The sequence below is a fragment of the Coregonus lavaretus genome (genome assembly GCF_964263955.1).
Source record: "Coregonus lavaretus genome assembly, chromosome: 31".
In the NCBI taxonomy this organism is placed as follows: Eukaryota; Metazoa; Chordata; class Actinopteri; order Salmoniformes; family Salmonidae; genus Coregonus; species Coregonus lavaretus.
The window spans coordinates 2,988,044-3,004,047 of NC_140018.1; the positions used below are offsets into that span (position 1 = coordinate 2,988,044).

The 16,004-nt window shown below is 44.4% G+C and overlaps 1 protein-coding gene across 3 annotated transcripts; it reads left to right on the forward strand.

Moving 5' to 3' along the window:
- The first annotated feature begins 11,214 nt into the window (after positions 1-11,214).
- LOC311106824 (E3 ubiquitin-protein ligase TRIM39-like) lies at positions 11,215-15,646 on the forward strand. 3 transcript variants are annotated; one of them, XR_014610357.1, is made up of 6 exons: positions 11,217-11,890; positions 12,074-12,169; positions 13,924-14,147; positions 14,276-14,298; positions 14,384-14,502; positions 14,691-15,646. XR_014610357.1 is itself a non-coding variant. In XM_084149196.1 (5 exons), exons 1-4 carry the CDS (start codon positions 11,486-11,488, stop codon positions 14,292-14,294), a joined length of 744 nt encoding a protein of 247 aa, XP_084005322.1. In that variant the 5' UTR covers positions 11,215-11,485; the 3' UTR covers positions 14,295-14,298; positions 14,691-15,645. The 3 variants fall into 3 exon arrangements, 2 of the variants coding, with proteins under 2 accessions (XP_084005322.1, XP_084005321.1); XM_084149196.1 differs by lacking the exon at positions 14,384-14,502 and having other exon boundaries at positions 11,215-11,890; positions 14,691-15,645; XM_084149195.1 differs by lacking the exons at positions 14,384-14,502; positions 14,691-15,646 and having other exon boundaries at positions 11,387-11,890; positions 14,276-14,379.
- Positions 15,647-16,004: the final 358 nt, after the last annotated feature.

Consider the following 16,004-nt stretch of genomic DNA (forward strand, 5'->3'; position numbering starts at 1 on the left):
AGTATGGAATGCCATTCACTCAAATGTCTACCATAAGGCCCTGATCCACAGAAGTGTATAATTGGGTTCCGAGAAGACAGTCTTCCATGAATTAAATTCCATAGCAATCCAAATATGTTTTTTTCGCTGTACAAAAATAATGTCTAGCTTTTATCAGATCTTGGATAAACATTCTATCCTCAGAAACATCTGAAATAAGACAGGAGACTAGATCTGTGTTCTGATCAGGTTCAGGACCTTCTGGTACCTACAGTACCCTTCATGCTCCAGCTCATCTAGTAGAGCCAGATCATAAATGACACACACTGTTGACCAGCAGGTGTGTGCCTGGTATATGGAGGCCTGCTGTATGGAGGCCTGCTATATGGAGGCCTGCTGTATGGAGGCCTGCTGTATGGAGGCCTGCTATATGGAGGCCTGCTGTATGGAGGCCTGCTGTATTGAGGCCTGCTGTATGGAGGCCTGCTATATGGAGGCCTGCTGTATTGAGGCCTGCTGTATGGAGGCCTGCTATATGGAGGCCTGCTGTATGGAGGCCTGCTGTATGGAGGCCTGCTGTATTGAGGCCTGCTTTATGGAGGCCTGCTATATGGAGGCCTGCAATATGGAGGCCTGCTGTATGGAGGCCTGCTATATGGAGGCCTGCTATATGGAGGCCTGCTGTATGGAGGCCTGCTGTATGGAGGCCTGCTGTATGGAGGCCTGCTATATGGAAGCCTGCTATATGGAGGCCTGCTGTATGGAGGCCTGCTATATGGAGGCCTGCTGTATGGAGGCCTGCTAAATGGAGGCCTGCTGTATGGAGGCCTGCTGTATGGAGGCCTGCTTTATGGAGGCCTGCTATATGGAGGCCTGCAATATGGAGGCCTGCTGTATGGAGGCCTGCTATATGGATATATATATATATGGAGTACACACACAGTACAAACACACACACAGTACCACCTTCTCCACTGCGGTCCCGTCGATGTGGATAGGGGGGTCCACGATCATCTCCTTTGTTTTGTTGATGTTGAGTGAGAGGTTATTTTCCTGGCACCACACTCCCAGAGCCCTCAAATCCTCCCTGTAGGCGGTCTCGTCATTGTTGGTAATCAAGCCTACTACTGTTGTGTCATCTGCAAACTTGATGATTGAGTAGGAGGTGTGCTTGGCAACGCAGTCATGGGTGAACAGGGAGTACAGGAGGGGGCTGAGCACGCACCCTTGTGGGGCCCCAGTGTTGAGGATCAGCGAAGTGCTTAATGATGAGCTTGGAGGGTACTATGGTGTTGAATGCTGAGCTATAGTCAATGAACAGCATTCTTACATAGGTATTCCTCTTGTCCAGATGGGATAGGGAAGTGTGTAGTGTGATGGCGATTTTACAACCACTCCACAAATTTCTTGTTAACAAACTATAGTTTTGGCAAGTCGGTTAGGACATCTACTTTGTGCATGACACAAGTACTTTTTCAACAATTGTTTACAGACAGATTATTTCACTTATAATTCACTGAATCACAATTCCAGTGGGTCAGAAGTTTACATACACTAAGTTGACTGTGCCTTTAAACAGCTTGGAAAATTCCAGAAAAGTGATGTCATGGCTTTAGAAGCTTCTGATAGGCTAATTGACATCATTTGAGTCAATTGGAGGTGTACCTGTGGATGTATTTCAAGGCCTACCTTCAAACTCAGTGCCTCTTTGCATGACATCATGGGAAAATCAAAAGAAATCAGCCAAGACCTCAGAAAAAGAATTGTAGACCTCCACAAGTCTGGTTCATCCTTGGGAGCAATTTCCAAATGCCTGAAGGTACCACGTTCATCTGTACAAACAATAGTACGCAAGTATAAACACCATGGGACCACGCAGCCTTCATACCGCTCAGGAAGGAGACGCGTTCTGTCTCCTAGAGATTAACGTACTTTGGTGCGAAAAGTGCAAATCAATCCCAGAACAACAGCAAAGGACCTTGTGAAGATGCTTGAGGAAACAGGTACAAAAGTATCTATATCTACAGTAAAACGAGTCCTATATCGACATAACCTGAAAGGCCGCTCAGCAAGGAAGAAGCCACTGCTCCAAAACCGCCACAAAAAAAGCCAGACTACGGTTTGCAACTGCACATGGGGACAAAGATTGTACGTTTTGGAGAAATGTTCTCTGGTCTGATGAAACGAAAATAGAACTGTTTGGCCATAATGACCATTGTTATGTTTGGAGGAAAAAGGGGGTAACTTGCAAGCCGAAGAACACCATCCCAACCGTGAAGAACGCGGGTGGCATCATCATGCTGTGGGGGTGCTTTGCTGCAGGAAGGACTGGTGCACTTCACAAAATAGATGGCATCATGAGGAAGGAAAGTTATGTGGATGTATTGAAGCAACATCTCAAGAAATCAGTAAGGAATTTAAAGCTTGGTCGCAAATTGATCTTCTAAATGGACAATGACCCCAAGCATACTTCCAAAGTTGTGGCAAAATGGCTTAAGGACAACAAAGTCAAGGTATTGGAGTGGCCATCACAAAACCCTGACCTCAATCCTATAGAACTTTTGTGGGCAGAACTGAAAAAGCGTGTGCAAGCAAGGAGGCATACAAACCTGACTCAGTTAAACCAGCTCTGTCAGGAGGAATGGGCCAAAATTCACCCAACTTATTGTGGGAAGCTTGTGGAAGGCTACCCGAAACATTTGACCCAAGTGAAACAATTTAAAGGCAATGCTACCAAATACTAATTGAGTGTATGTAAACTTCTGACCCACTGGGAATGTGATGAAAGAAATAAAAGCTGAAATAAATCATTCTCCCTACTATTATTCTGACATTTCACATTCTTAAAATAAAGTGGTGATCCTAACTGACCTAAGACTTGGAATTTTTACAACGATTAAATGTCAGGAATTGTGAAAAACTGAGTTTAAATGTATTTGGCTAAGGTGTATGTAAACTTCTGACTTCAAGTGTAGATACATACAGTAGAATTGTATATATGAACAATGGATAGCGATGTTATATAGTTAGAATTGAACAATGGATAGAAATGTTATATAGTTAGAATTGAACAATGGATAGAAATGTTATATAGTTAGAATTGAACAATGGATAGAGATGTTATATAGTTAGAATTGAACGATGGATAGAGATGTTGTGATAAGGTGATTTGAAGGAGTCAATCACAGAATACAAAGTTTATTCCGTAGTACAAAGTTACGCTGGATAGCGTCAACCAGAACAAAACAGGCACACAGGGAAAAAATACCCCGGCAATACAAAATACACGGAGCTCAACCGAGCTACTCTCTCCTCACATAGACAATCACCCACAAGGACAAGGGGGGCAAAGGGAACACTTAAACACGTACTGATGAGGGGATATGAACCAGGTGTGTGTAATAGACAAGACAAAATAAATGGAATGATGAGATGTGATGCGGCAGTGGTTAGAAGGCCGGTGACGACGAACGCCGAAGCCTTCCCCGGACAAGGAGAGGAGGCAGCTTTGGAGGAAGTCGTAACAGATGTTATATAGTTAGAATGTAACAATGGATAGCAGAGACGTTATATAGACATGAAAAACAGGCAGATACAGATATAAGAGATAGATTCAAACTGAGGAGATGTAAGGATGGTTTTGATGGGATGATATTTTTGTTTTGTTTTTTTTAGTTAATTTTATTTTGTATAATTTTCATTGTTGGACATAAGAGACTAAAAACACAAGAAAATCAGTTCCAAGTGATTTCAATTTTGGAACTCAGTTCCCAAGTATTCCAACGCATAATAGAGAGACGTGATTGTATACAAATGTAAAGAAGGTTAGAAATTATTATGTTTTAGTTAAATATTATATCTGTTTGGGCTTCTTGTGGTCAATTTGCAGTCTACTAATTATTTATAACTATGTTCCGGCCCCCTGACCAAGAAAAAGTCATTTAATTTATCCAGAGTGATTTACAGGATCAATCAGAGTTAAGTGTCTTGCTCCAGGGCACATTAACAGATTCTTCACCTAGTCGGCTCGGGGATTCAAACCAGCAACCTTTCGTTTACTGGCCCAATGCTCTTAACCGCTAGGCTACCTGTCACCCTAAACATAACTTTCAAAATGTGAGATTTAAGGACAAACATCGGATTTTACAGCGAGACTGTGAGAGCCTGTTGACTGTTGATGTCTGTCACTCGTCTCACTCTGTCTCTCCCTCTATCTCTCACTCCCATTTAAGTCATTTAGCTGACGCTCTTATCCAGAGCGACTTACATTATCTTTATCATACTGGCCCCCCGTGGGAATCGAACCCACAACCCTGGCGTTGCAAACGTCATGCTCTACATCCCTGCCGGCCATTCCCTCCCCTACCCTGGACGACGCTGGGCCAATTGTGCGCCGCCCCATGGGTCTAACGGTCGTGGCCAGCTACGACAGAGCCTGGATTTGAACCAGGATCTCTAGTGGCACAGCTAACACTGTGATGCAGTGCCTTAGACCACTGCGCCACTCGGGAGACTCTCCTGTGTGTATGACCCTCAGTGAGAGTGAGGCCACTGGTCAGTTCACCTCTCAGAGAAACCATACCAACTAGACAAACCGCCACAGAAATGCTTCCGTGCTATGGATTTAATCCTTAGTCAGTCATCTGATGACTGCTTTGCAGATGCATGATGGGAAATGTTGAATAGAATGTCAAAGAAAATAGTTTTTTGAAGAAAATGAAGAACTGCATACTGCTCTTGCCAGTATAACAGGTTTCTTTATCTTTGTGTAGTGGCTTGCTGGCCTTCGTCAGAGCCTTTAAGAAAATAACAGAAATGGCAAGGTATCGTTTATTTATTTTGAGACAACATTTTGCCCGTAACATGAGTGCCCTCTATCTCCTACAAAGAAGATTCTCCAGGTGGGGTTGTAGCACAAAGACGTCACAGAGAGCCACTGCTGGGAATAACCCACACCAGAACAGCTACTGTGAATAACCCACACCAGAACAGCTACTGTGAATAACCCACACCAGAACAGCTACTGTGAATAACCCACACCAGAACAGCTACTGTGAATAACCCACACCAGAACAGATACTATGAATAACCCACACCAGAACAGCTACTGTGAATAACCCACATCAGAACAGATACTGGGAATAACCCACACCAGAACAGCTACTGGGAATAACCCACACCAGATACTATGAATAACCCACACCAGAACAGATACTGGGAATAACCCACACCAGAACAGCTACTGTGAATAACCCACATCAGAACAGATACTGGGAATAACCCACACCAGAACAGATACTGTGAATAACCCAAACCAGATCAGATACAGCAGAGATCCATCCAGCTAGTATGACAGTGACATCCATCTCTCTCCATGGGGCATTGGGCCTGGGGAGCAGGGTCATGCTGGGAGTAGTGTAATGAGGAGCAGTGCAATCAACCTGCCTCTACGTAGACAACTGTGTTCCGGTCATGTTGTTCCTGGACTGGTGTTGTGTTGACTTGGACACATGTGGATTTATGACTCACATCTCCTGTGATTCTTCTTGTAAGTCTTGATGACTCACCTCTCCTGTGATTCATCTTGTAAATATTGACTTACATATGACATTTTAGTAATTCAGTAGACACTCTTATCCAGAGCGACTTACAGTTAAGACTTCCTTCACACCTTCTGGATTGACTGACCTTCATGTCTTAAAGTAATGATGGACTGTCGTTTCTCTTTGCTTATTTGAGCTGTTCTTGCCATAATATGGACTTGGTCTTCTACCAAATAGGGCTATCTTCTGTATACCACCCCTACTTTGTCACAACACAACTGATTGGCTCAAACGCATTAACAAGGAAAGAAATTCCACAAATTAAGTTTTAAGAAGGCACACCTGTTAATTGAAATGCATTCCAGGTGACTACCGCATGAAGCTGGTTGAAAGAATGCCAAGAGTGTGCAAAGCTGTCATCAAGGCAAAGGGTGGCTACTTTGAAGAATCTCAAATATAAAACATATTTTGATTTGTTTAACACTTTTTTGGTTAGTACATGATTCCATATGTGTTATTTCATAGTTTTGATGTCTTCACTATTATTCTACAATGTAGAAAATAGTAGAAATAAAGAAAAACCCTTGAATGAGTAGGTGTGTCCAAACTTTTGACTGGTACTGTATATATACATATATACAGTGTTTTTCTAGACATTTCGAGAATATTCCCAAGGCTGAACTGTCTGCAATTCCACTCATAGTTCACATTCTGTTCACATACCTGTAAAATGCACATACTTAACATTTAACCTTCATGATTCAGTATATATACACATTGCAAAAGTGTGACTCTTATTCTGTGTATTAAAGCTAGACAGTCAAGCGTTTACATCTGCAACACTCTCATTCATCACACAACTAATGGAATTGCGGGTCAGGGAGTCGTTTCTGTCTGAGAAAACCTCTCCATCAACAGCCCTTGACAGTGAGAGAAGCAGAGAGAGTGAAGGCAGGCAGCCAGGCAGGCAGCCAGGCAGACAGGCAGCCAGGCAGGCAGGCAGGCAGGCAGGCAGGCAGGCAGGCAGGCAGGCAGGCAGGCAGCCAGGCAGGCAGGCAGGCAGCCAGGCAGGCAGCCAGGCAGGCAGGCAGGCAGGCAGGCAGGCAGGCAGGCAGGCAGCCAGCCAGGCAGGCAGGCAGGCAGGCAGGCAGGCAGGCAGGCAGCCAGGCAGCCAGGCAGGCAGGCAGGCAGGCAGGCAGGCAGGCAGGCAGGCAGCCAGGCAGCCAGGCAGGCAGGCAGGCAGGCAGCCAGGCAGGCAGGCAGGCAGGCAGGCAGCCAGGCAGCCAGGCAGGCAGGCAGGCAGGCAGCCAGGCAGCCAGGCAGGCAGGCAGGCAGGCAGGCAGCGCTAGCTGGTGAATAATAACTAAGTTCTCTGAGATAAGCATTTAGAGGTCAAATACCCTTGAAACAACAGTCAACACATTAAAGTATTGTGGGGCCGTCGAGAAGGAGGAGAAGGAGATGTGCTGAAGAAGTATTTTGATGAGCACACACACACACACACTCTCTCTCTCTCTCTCTCGTCATAATGGAGAAGACGTGCAGCAGCTATAGTATACTAGTGAAGAGCGAAGGAGTAGCAAAGAATAGCTCTGTAGAGAGAGGGAGGTAAAGCTCTGTAGAGAGGGAGGAAAAGCTCTGTAGGGAGGGAGGTAAAGCTGTAGAGAGAGGGAGGTAAATCTGTAGAGAGAGAGGTAAAGCTCTGTAGAGAGAGGGCGGTAAAGCTCTGGAGAGAGGGAGGTAAAGCTCTGTAGAGAGAGGGAGGTAAAGATATGTAAAAAGAGGGAGGTAAAGCTCTGTAGAGAGAGGGAGGTAAAGCTGTAGAGAGAGGGAGGTAAAGCACTGTAGAGAGAGGGAGGAAAAGCTCTGTAGAGAGGGAGGTAAAGTTGTAGAGAGAGGGAGGTAAAGCTGTAGAGAGAGGGAGGTAAAACTGTAGAGAGAGAGGTATAGCTCTGTAGAGAGAGGGAGGTAAAGCTCTGTAGCGAGAGGGGGGTATAGCTCTGTAGAGAGAGGAAGGTATAGCTCTGTAGAGAGAGGGAGGTAAAGCTCTGTAGAGAGAGGGAGGTAAAGCTCTGGAGAGAGAGAGGGAGGTAAAGCTCTGTAGAGAGAGGGAGGTAAAGCTCTGTAGAGAGAGGGAGGTAAAGCTCTGTAAAAAGAGGAAGGTAAAGCTCTGTAGAGAGTGGGAGGTAAAGCTCTGGAGAGAGGGAGGTAAAGCTCTGTAGAGAGAGGGAGGTAAAGCTCTGTAGAGAGAGGGAGGTAAATCTCTGTAGAGAGAGGGATGTAAAGCTCTGTAGAGAGAGGGAGGTAAAGCTTTGTAGAGAGAGGGAGGTAAAGCTCTGTAGAGAGAGGGAGGTAACACTCTGTAGAGAGAGGGAGGTACAGCTCTGTAGAGAGGGAGGTAAAGCTGTAGAGAGAGGGAGGTAAAGCTGAAGAGAGAGGGAGGTAAAGCTCTGAAGAGAGAGGGAGGTAAAATTCTGTAGAGAGAGGGAGGTAAAGCTATGTAGAGAGAGGGAGGTAAAGCTGTAGAGAGAAGGAGGTAAAGCTATGTAGAGAGAGGGAGGTAAAGCTGTAGAGAGAGGGAGGTAAAGCTCTGAAGAGAGAGGGAGGTAAAGCTGTAGAGAGAGGGAGATAAAGCTCTGTAGAGAGAGGGGGGTATAGCTCTGTAGAGAGAGGAAGGTATAGCTCTGTAGAGAGAGGGAGGTAAAGCTCTGTAGAGAGAGGGAGGTAAAGCTCTGCAGAGAGAGAGGGAGGTAAAGCTCTGTAGAGAGAGGGAGGTAAAGCTCTGTAGAGAGAGGGAGGTAAAGCTCTGTAAAAAGAGGAAGGTAAATCTCTGTAGAGAGAGGGAGGTAAAGCTCTGGAGAGAGGGAGGTAAAGCTCTGTAGAGAGAGGGAGGTAAAGCTCTGTAGAGAGAGGGATGTAAAGCTCTGTAGAGAGAGGGAGGTAAAGCTTTGTAGAGAGTGGGAGGTAAAGCTCTGTAGAGAGAGGGAGGTAACGCTCTGTAGAGAGAGGGAGGTACAGCTCTGTAGAGAGGGAGGTAAAGCTGTAGAGAGAGGGAGGTAAAGCTGTAGAGAGAGGGAGGTAAAGCTGAAGAGAGAGGGAGGTAAAGCTCTGAAGAGAGAGGGAGGTAAAGCTCTGTAGAGAGAGGGAGGTAAAGCTATGTAGAGAGAGGGAGGTAAAGCTGTAGAGAGAAGGAGGTAAAGCTATGTAGAGAGAGGGAGGTAAAGCTGTAGAGAGAGGGAGGTAAAGCTCTGAAGAGAGAGGGAGGTAAAGCTGTAGAGAGAGGGAGATAAAGCTCTGTAGAGAGAGGGAGGTAAAGCTGTAGAGAGAGGGAGGTAAAGCTATGTAGAGAGGGAGGTAAAGCTGTAGATAGAGGGAGGTAAAGCTGTAGAGAGAGGGAGGTAAAGCTATGTAGAGAGAGGGAGGTAAAGCTCTGTAGAGAGAGGGAGGTAAAGCTCTGTAGGGAGAGGGAGGTAAAGCTCTGTAGAGAGAGGGAGGTAAAGCTATGTAGAGAGAGGGAGGTAAAGCTCTGTAGAGAGAGGGAGGTAAAGCTCTGTAGAGAGAGGGAGGTAAAGCCGTAGAGAGAGGGCGGTAAAGCTCTGGAGAGAGAGAGGGAGGTAAAGCTCTGGAGAGAGAGGGAGGTAAAGCTCTGTAGAGAGAGAGGTATAGCTCTGTAGAGAGATTGAGGTAAAGCTCTGGAGAGAAAGATGGAGATAAAGCTCTGGAGAGAGAGAGGGAGGTAAATCTTTGTAGAGAGAGGGAGGTAAAGCTCTGTAGAGAGAGGGAGGTAAAGTTCTGGAGAGAGAGAGGGAGGTAAAGTTCTGGAGAGAGAGGGAGGTAAAGCTCTGTAGAGAGAGGGAGTAATAGCGCTGTAGATAGAGGGAGGTAAAGCTCTGTAGAGAGAGGGAGGTAAAGCTGTAGAGAGAGGGAGGTAAAGCTCTGTAGAGAGAGGGAGGTAAAGCTCTGTAGAGAGAGGGAGGTAAAGCTCTGTAGAGAGAGGGAGGTAAAGCTCTGTATAGAGAGGGAGGTAAAGCTCTGGAGAGAGAAAGGGATGTAAAGCTCTGTAGAGAGAGGGAGGTAAAGCTCTGGAGAGAGAGGGTGGTATTGCTCTGTAGAGAGATGGAGGTAAAGCTCTGTAGAGAGAGGGAGGTAAAGCTCTGTAGAGAGAGGGAGGTAAAGCTCTGGAGAGAGGGAGGTAAAGCTCTGTAGAGAGAGGGAGGTAAAGCTATGTAGAGAGAGGGTGGTAAGCTCTGTAGAGAGAGGGAGTTAAAGCTCTGTAGAGAGAGGGAGGTAAAGCTCTGTAGAGAGAGTGAGGTAAAGCTCTGTAGAGAGAGGGAGGTAAAGCTATGTAGAGAGAGGGAGGTATAGCTTTAGAGAGAGGGAGGTAAAGCTCTGTAGAGAGGGAGGTAAAGCTGTAGGAGAGGGAGGTAAAGCTCTGTAGAGAGAGGGAGGAAAAGCTCTGTAGAGAGAGGGAGGTAAAGCTCTGTATAGAGAGGGAGGTAAAGCTCTGGAGAGAGATAGGGATGTAAAGCTCTGTAGAGAGAGGGAGGTAAAGCTCTGGAGAGAGAGGGTGGTATAGCTCTGTAGAGAGAGGGAGGTAAAGCTCTGTAGAGAGAGGGAGGTAAAGCTCTGTAGAGAGAGGGAGGTAAAGCTCTGTAGAGAGAGGGAGGTAAAGCTCTGTAGAGAGAGGGAGGTAAAGCTATGTAGAGAGAGGGTGGTAAGCTCTGTAGAGAGAGGGAGGTAAAGCTCTGTAGAGAGAGGGAGGTAAAAGTCTGTAGAGAAAGTGAGGTAAAGCTCTGTAGAGAGAGGAAGGTAAAGCTCTGTAGAGAGGGAGGTAAAGCTATGTAGAGAGAGGGAGGTATAGCTTTAGAGAGAGGGAGGTAAAGCTATGTAGAGAGAGGGAGGTAAAGCTCTGTAGAGAGAGGAAGGTAAAGCTGTAGAGAGAGGGAGGTAAAGCTCTGTAGAGAGAGGAAGGTAAAGCTCTGTAGAGAGGGAGGTAAAGCTCTGTAGAGAGAGGGAGGAAAAGCTCTGTAGAGAGAGGGAGGAAAAGATATGTAAAAAGAGGGAGGTAAAGCTCTGTAGAGTGAGGGAGGTAAAGCTCTGTAGAGAGAGGGAGGTAAAGCTCTGTAGAGAGAGAGGGAGGTAAAGCTCTGTAGAGAGAGGGAGGTAAAGCTGTAGAGAGAGGGAGGTAAAGGTTTGGAAGATACACAACCTCATTTAATGTAGAATAAAAACATCTAAAGCTTATAGACTGAATACTGATATAAAATGCAGTTAACACTTTATTTGGAGATTCTTAACCCTTATCCTAACCCAAAACTTAAACCTTACCCTAACCCTAACCTTAACCTTAAACCTTATTCAAAACCTAACCCTAACCGTAACCTTAGCAAGCAGTTGCTTATCATCAGATAGTTTGTTGATAGTATGACCATCTGTAGATGCGTTTAGCTTGTATTTTCATGCTAATCATTTAGTTTTTTTCTACCCTACATACACACACACTCTCTTGCTCTCACTCACACACACACACTCTACTTTACTGAAAGCTCCGCCCCTCACACACTTGTATTACACAACTGAACACTGCTAACCTGTACAGGCTAAAGTCCACCACAACAATGTAAAACACATCTCTTTCAGGAATTGAACAGTTAACTCTGCTCTAAACTGCAAAGCTCCTCCCCTTACGCATACAGAATGCAGGAAGTAAAATTCTGTGCAGTACAGTACTATTCAGATCTCTGCTACTGCTGTTTATTTGCCTGTTTTGTTCAACAAAAGACGGACGACACGACACAGGAACTATTACTCATTACTAGATTCAACATTTCAGCATAGATACTGGAGGAGATAAGGCCATAGATCTGCTAACAAACAGGGTGAGTCTTTAAAAGTGGGAGTAAACTCTGCTTCCTCAGGCCATTACAGAGGAGCGAGGGGAGTGTGTGTGACAGAGGGAAAAAATGGCTTGCAAGTTGTCTCTCCAAGAGGTGGATTTCTCCTGTGCTGTGTGCTGTGACATCTTCAAGGATCCTGTCATCCTGTCATGTAGCCACAGTTTCTGTAAAGCCTGTCTGCAGGAATTCTGGAAAGAGAAGCCATCTCAAGTGTGTCCAGTTTGCAGGAGAAGATCCTCAAGGTCTGAGCCTCCCAATAACCTGGCTCTCAAGAACCTGTGTGAGGCCTACTTACAGTCGAGGAGTCGGAGAGCTTTGGCAGGGTCTGAGGTGCTCTGCAGTCAGCATGGAGAGAAACTCAAGCTCTTCTGTAAGGAGGATGAACAGCCTATATGTGTGGTGTGTCGCGATTCAAGGAAGCACAGAAAACATGAGTTCATCCCTATAGATGAAGCTGTACAGGAACATAAGGTACAGTAAACTATTGTATTGTTAATAGTCAGTGTGCAGAATTCCCTTTTTTCTTTTTAAAATGACCACTTGTTTTTCACCTTGACAATGATAATTGATGGTGACAAGACACTAATGTAAGTATACACTGAATATTACAACTGGAAAAAATTTGGTATTGTACAACATCTTGTTTAATTCCAGGAGAGACTCAAGCCTACGTTGAAGTCCTTACAGGAGAAACTGGAAGTCTTTACGAAAGTTAAACTCACCTGTGATGAAACAGCACAGCATATCAAGGTGAGATGCTGAGAGATACAGTTGAAGTCGGATGTTTACATACACTTAGGTTGGAGTCATTAAAACTCATTTTTCAACCACTCCACAAATTTCTTGTTAACAAACAATAGTTTTGGCAAGTCGGTTAGGACATCTACTTTGTGCATGACACAAGTAATTTTTCCAACAATTGTTTACAGACAGATTATTTCACTTATAATTCACTGTATCACAATTCCAGTGGGTCAGAAGTTTACATACACTAAGTTGACTGTGCCTTTAAACAGCTTGGAAAATTCCAGAAAATTATGTCATGGCTTTAGAAGCTTCTGATAGGCTAATTGACATAATTTGAGTCAATTGGAGGTGTACCTGTGGATGTATTTCAAGGCCTACCTTCAAACTCAGTGCCTCTTTGATTGACATCATGGGAAAATCTAAAGAAATCAGCCAAGACCTCAGAAAAAAAATGTAGACCTCCCCAAGTATGGTTCATCATTGGGAGCAATTTCCAAACGCCTGAAGGTACCACATTCATCTGTACAAACAATAGTACGCAAGTATAAACACCATGGGACCACACAGCCATCATACCGCTCAGGAAGGAGACTTGTTCTGTCTCCTAGAGATGAACGTACTTTGGTGCGAAAAGTGCAAATCAATCCCAGAACAACAGCAAAGGACCTTGTGAAGATACTGGAGGAAACAGGTACAAAAGTATCTATATCCACAGTAAAACGAGTCCTATATCAATATAACCTGAAAGGCCGCTCAGCAAGGAAGAAGCCATTGCTCCAAAACCGCCATAAAAAGTCAGACTACGGTTTGCAACTGCACATGGGGACAAACATCGTATTTTTTGGAGAAATGTCCTCTGGTTTAATGAAACAAAAATAGAACTGTTTGGCCGTAATTACCATCGTTATGTTTGGAGGAAAACGGGGAAGGCTTGCAAGCCGAAGAACACCATCCCAACCGTGAAGCACAGGGGTAGCAGCATCGTGCTGTGGGGGTGCTTTGCTGCAGGAGGGACTGGTGCACTTCACAAAATAGATGACTTCATGAGGAAGGAAAATTATGTGGATATATTGAAGCAACATCTCAAGACATCAGTCAGGAAGTTAAAGCTTGGTCGCAAATGGGTCTTCCAAATGAACAATGACCCCAAGCATGCTTCCAAAGTTGTGGCAAAATGGCTCAAGGACAACAAAGTCAAGGTATTGGAGTGGCCATCACAAAACCCTGACCTCAATCCTATAGAACATTTGTGGGCAGAATTGAAAAAGCGTGTGCGAGCAAGGAGGCCTACAAACCTGACTCAGTTACACCAGCTCTGTCAGGAGGAATGGGCCAAAATTCACCCAACTTATTGTGGAAAACTTGTGGAAGGCTACCCGAAATGTTTGACCCAAGTTAAACAATTTAAAGGCAATGCTACCAAATACTAATTGAGTTTATGTAAACTTCTGACCCACTGGGAATGTGAAGAAATAAATAAAAGCTGAAATAAATCATTATCTCTACTATTATTCTGACATTTCACATTCTTAAAATAAAGTGGTGATCCTAACTGACCTAAGACAGGGAATTTTTACTAGGATGAAATGTCAGGAATTGTGAAAAACTGAGTTTAAATATATTTGGCTAAGGTGTATGTAAACTTCTGACTTCAACTGTATAACATAACTGTACATATTGTATATGTCTGATTTATTATTTTTAGTTCCATTTAACAAGGTCATATTTTCAGAGATACGTTCATCTTGTTTCTCCAGAGGCAAGCCCAGCAAACAGAGATGCAGGTTAAGGTGGAGTTTAAGAAGCTTCACCAGTTTCTACGTGATGAAGAGCGGGCCAGGCTAGCTGTACTGAGGGAGGAAGAGGAGCAGAAGAGTCAGTTGATGAAGAAGAGGATTGAGGAGATGAGCAGTGTGATGTCATCTCTTTCAGACACAATCAGAGCCGTAGAGGAAGAGCTGAAGACATCTCATTCTTACATGTAAATACTTTTTTTTACAGAATAAACATAACACATAAAGTTACAGATGTATCGCTAAATTAAATTACATCATCATCTATATGTTAATTATGTTAAAAACATAGCCCTGTTTTTTCGTTCCTTTGCAGACATACCAGGCCACGGTGAAAAGGTAAGTGATCTGCCTCCCGTCTCTCTCTTCTCTGTGGTTCTGAACCCAAGCCCACAGCAGCACTGACTCCTGAATGTTCTTCCAGAGCCCAGTGCACACTGCCGGATCCACAGCTGGTCTCAGGAGGGCTGGTAGACATGGCCAAACACCTGGGCAACCTGAAGTTCAGAATCTGGGAGAAGATGCAGGACATTGTTAAATATAGTGAGACGTATATTCTGATCATGAGAACGCCTTCATGAAGTTACACGATTTCGATACTGTACATTCACACAGTGTAATGACTGAAACATTTACTGGACCCCAACACTACCAGCCTGTATAGTATATTATGGATGTAGTTTCACTTTATCACAAGTTCTTTATAGTGTGTCTCTGTTCTCTCTGTTCAGGTCCTGTGATTCTGGACCCCAACACTGCCAGCCAGGTCCTCACCCTGTCTGAGGACCTGACCGGTGGGATGATCAGTTACTCACCAGAACAGTTCCCTGACAACCCAGAAAGGTTTGAAAGCAGGTTTATGAATGGATGGGTCCTGGGCTCTGAGGGCTTTAACTCAGGGAAACACAGCTGGGATGTTGAGGTTGAACACAAATTTTCCTACTTTGTAGGTGTGGCCACTGAGTCTGTCAATAGGTCTAATCCTTGGGATGACGTCTGGGCTTTTCAACACAATGACAATGTTTTAAATTTAGATGAATATGAATATGAAGTACGGTGCCCAAACAGTGAACCCATTGGTCTCATATTGAGAGGGAGACCCCATAGGATCAGAGTGCAGCTGGACTGGGACAGAGGAGAGCTGTCATTATTTTCTGCATATTTTAACACACATATACATACTATTACACATACTTTCACAGAGACAGTCTTTCCAATATTTTATACATCTTTGGGCAAGCTAAATATTTTACCAGTTAGGGTCTCTGTAACAGTTGAGAGTTGAGAGATGAAACCACCTCTGTCTGTAACAGGGGAACAGCACAGTTAGAGATGAAACCACCTCTGTCTGTAACAGGGGAACAGCACAGTGAGAGATGAAACCACCTCTGTCTGTAACAGGGGAACAGCACAGTGAGAGATGAAACCACCTCTGTCTGTAACAGGGGAACAGCACAGTGAGAGATGAAACCACCTCTGTCTGTAACAGGGGAACAGCACAGTGAGAGATGAAACCACCTCTGTCTGTAACAGGGGAACAGCACAGTGAGAGATGAAACCACCTCTGTCTGTAACAGTGAATTCATGTGATTTTCATCCAGTTGATTTAGCCTTAGCCACAAGATAATCTGTCTATAGAAAACATGTTATTTCAAGGAGTCTAATAAAACCATTGATCTTCAAATGTTTACTTTTTGCTATGTCTACAAATTGATTTCATGCGCACACACACAGAAACACACATACACACCTACAAACACACACACACACACACACATATATATATATATATATATATATATATATATACTTCTGCCAGGTAAGCCTACATTGCAGTTAACATTTCATTGAAAAGGTTTGGGGGAAAGTATTTCTGTCACCCCACAAGACGGTTATCACATCAACTGGAAATGAATTGGCAGATATTGTGTTAGGTTGGCTTTTTAATCCAATAGTGGCTAACCAGGGGTGGGATAATGTCAATGTTGCGTTGGTTAGATAGTAGCCGAAACTCTCTCTCGCTTTTCTAGGTTAATCTATCCTTT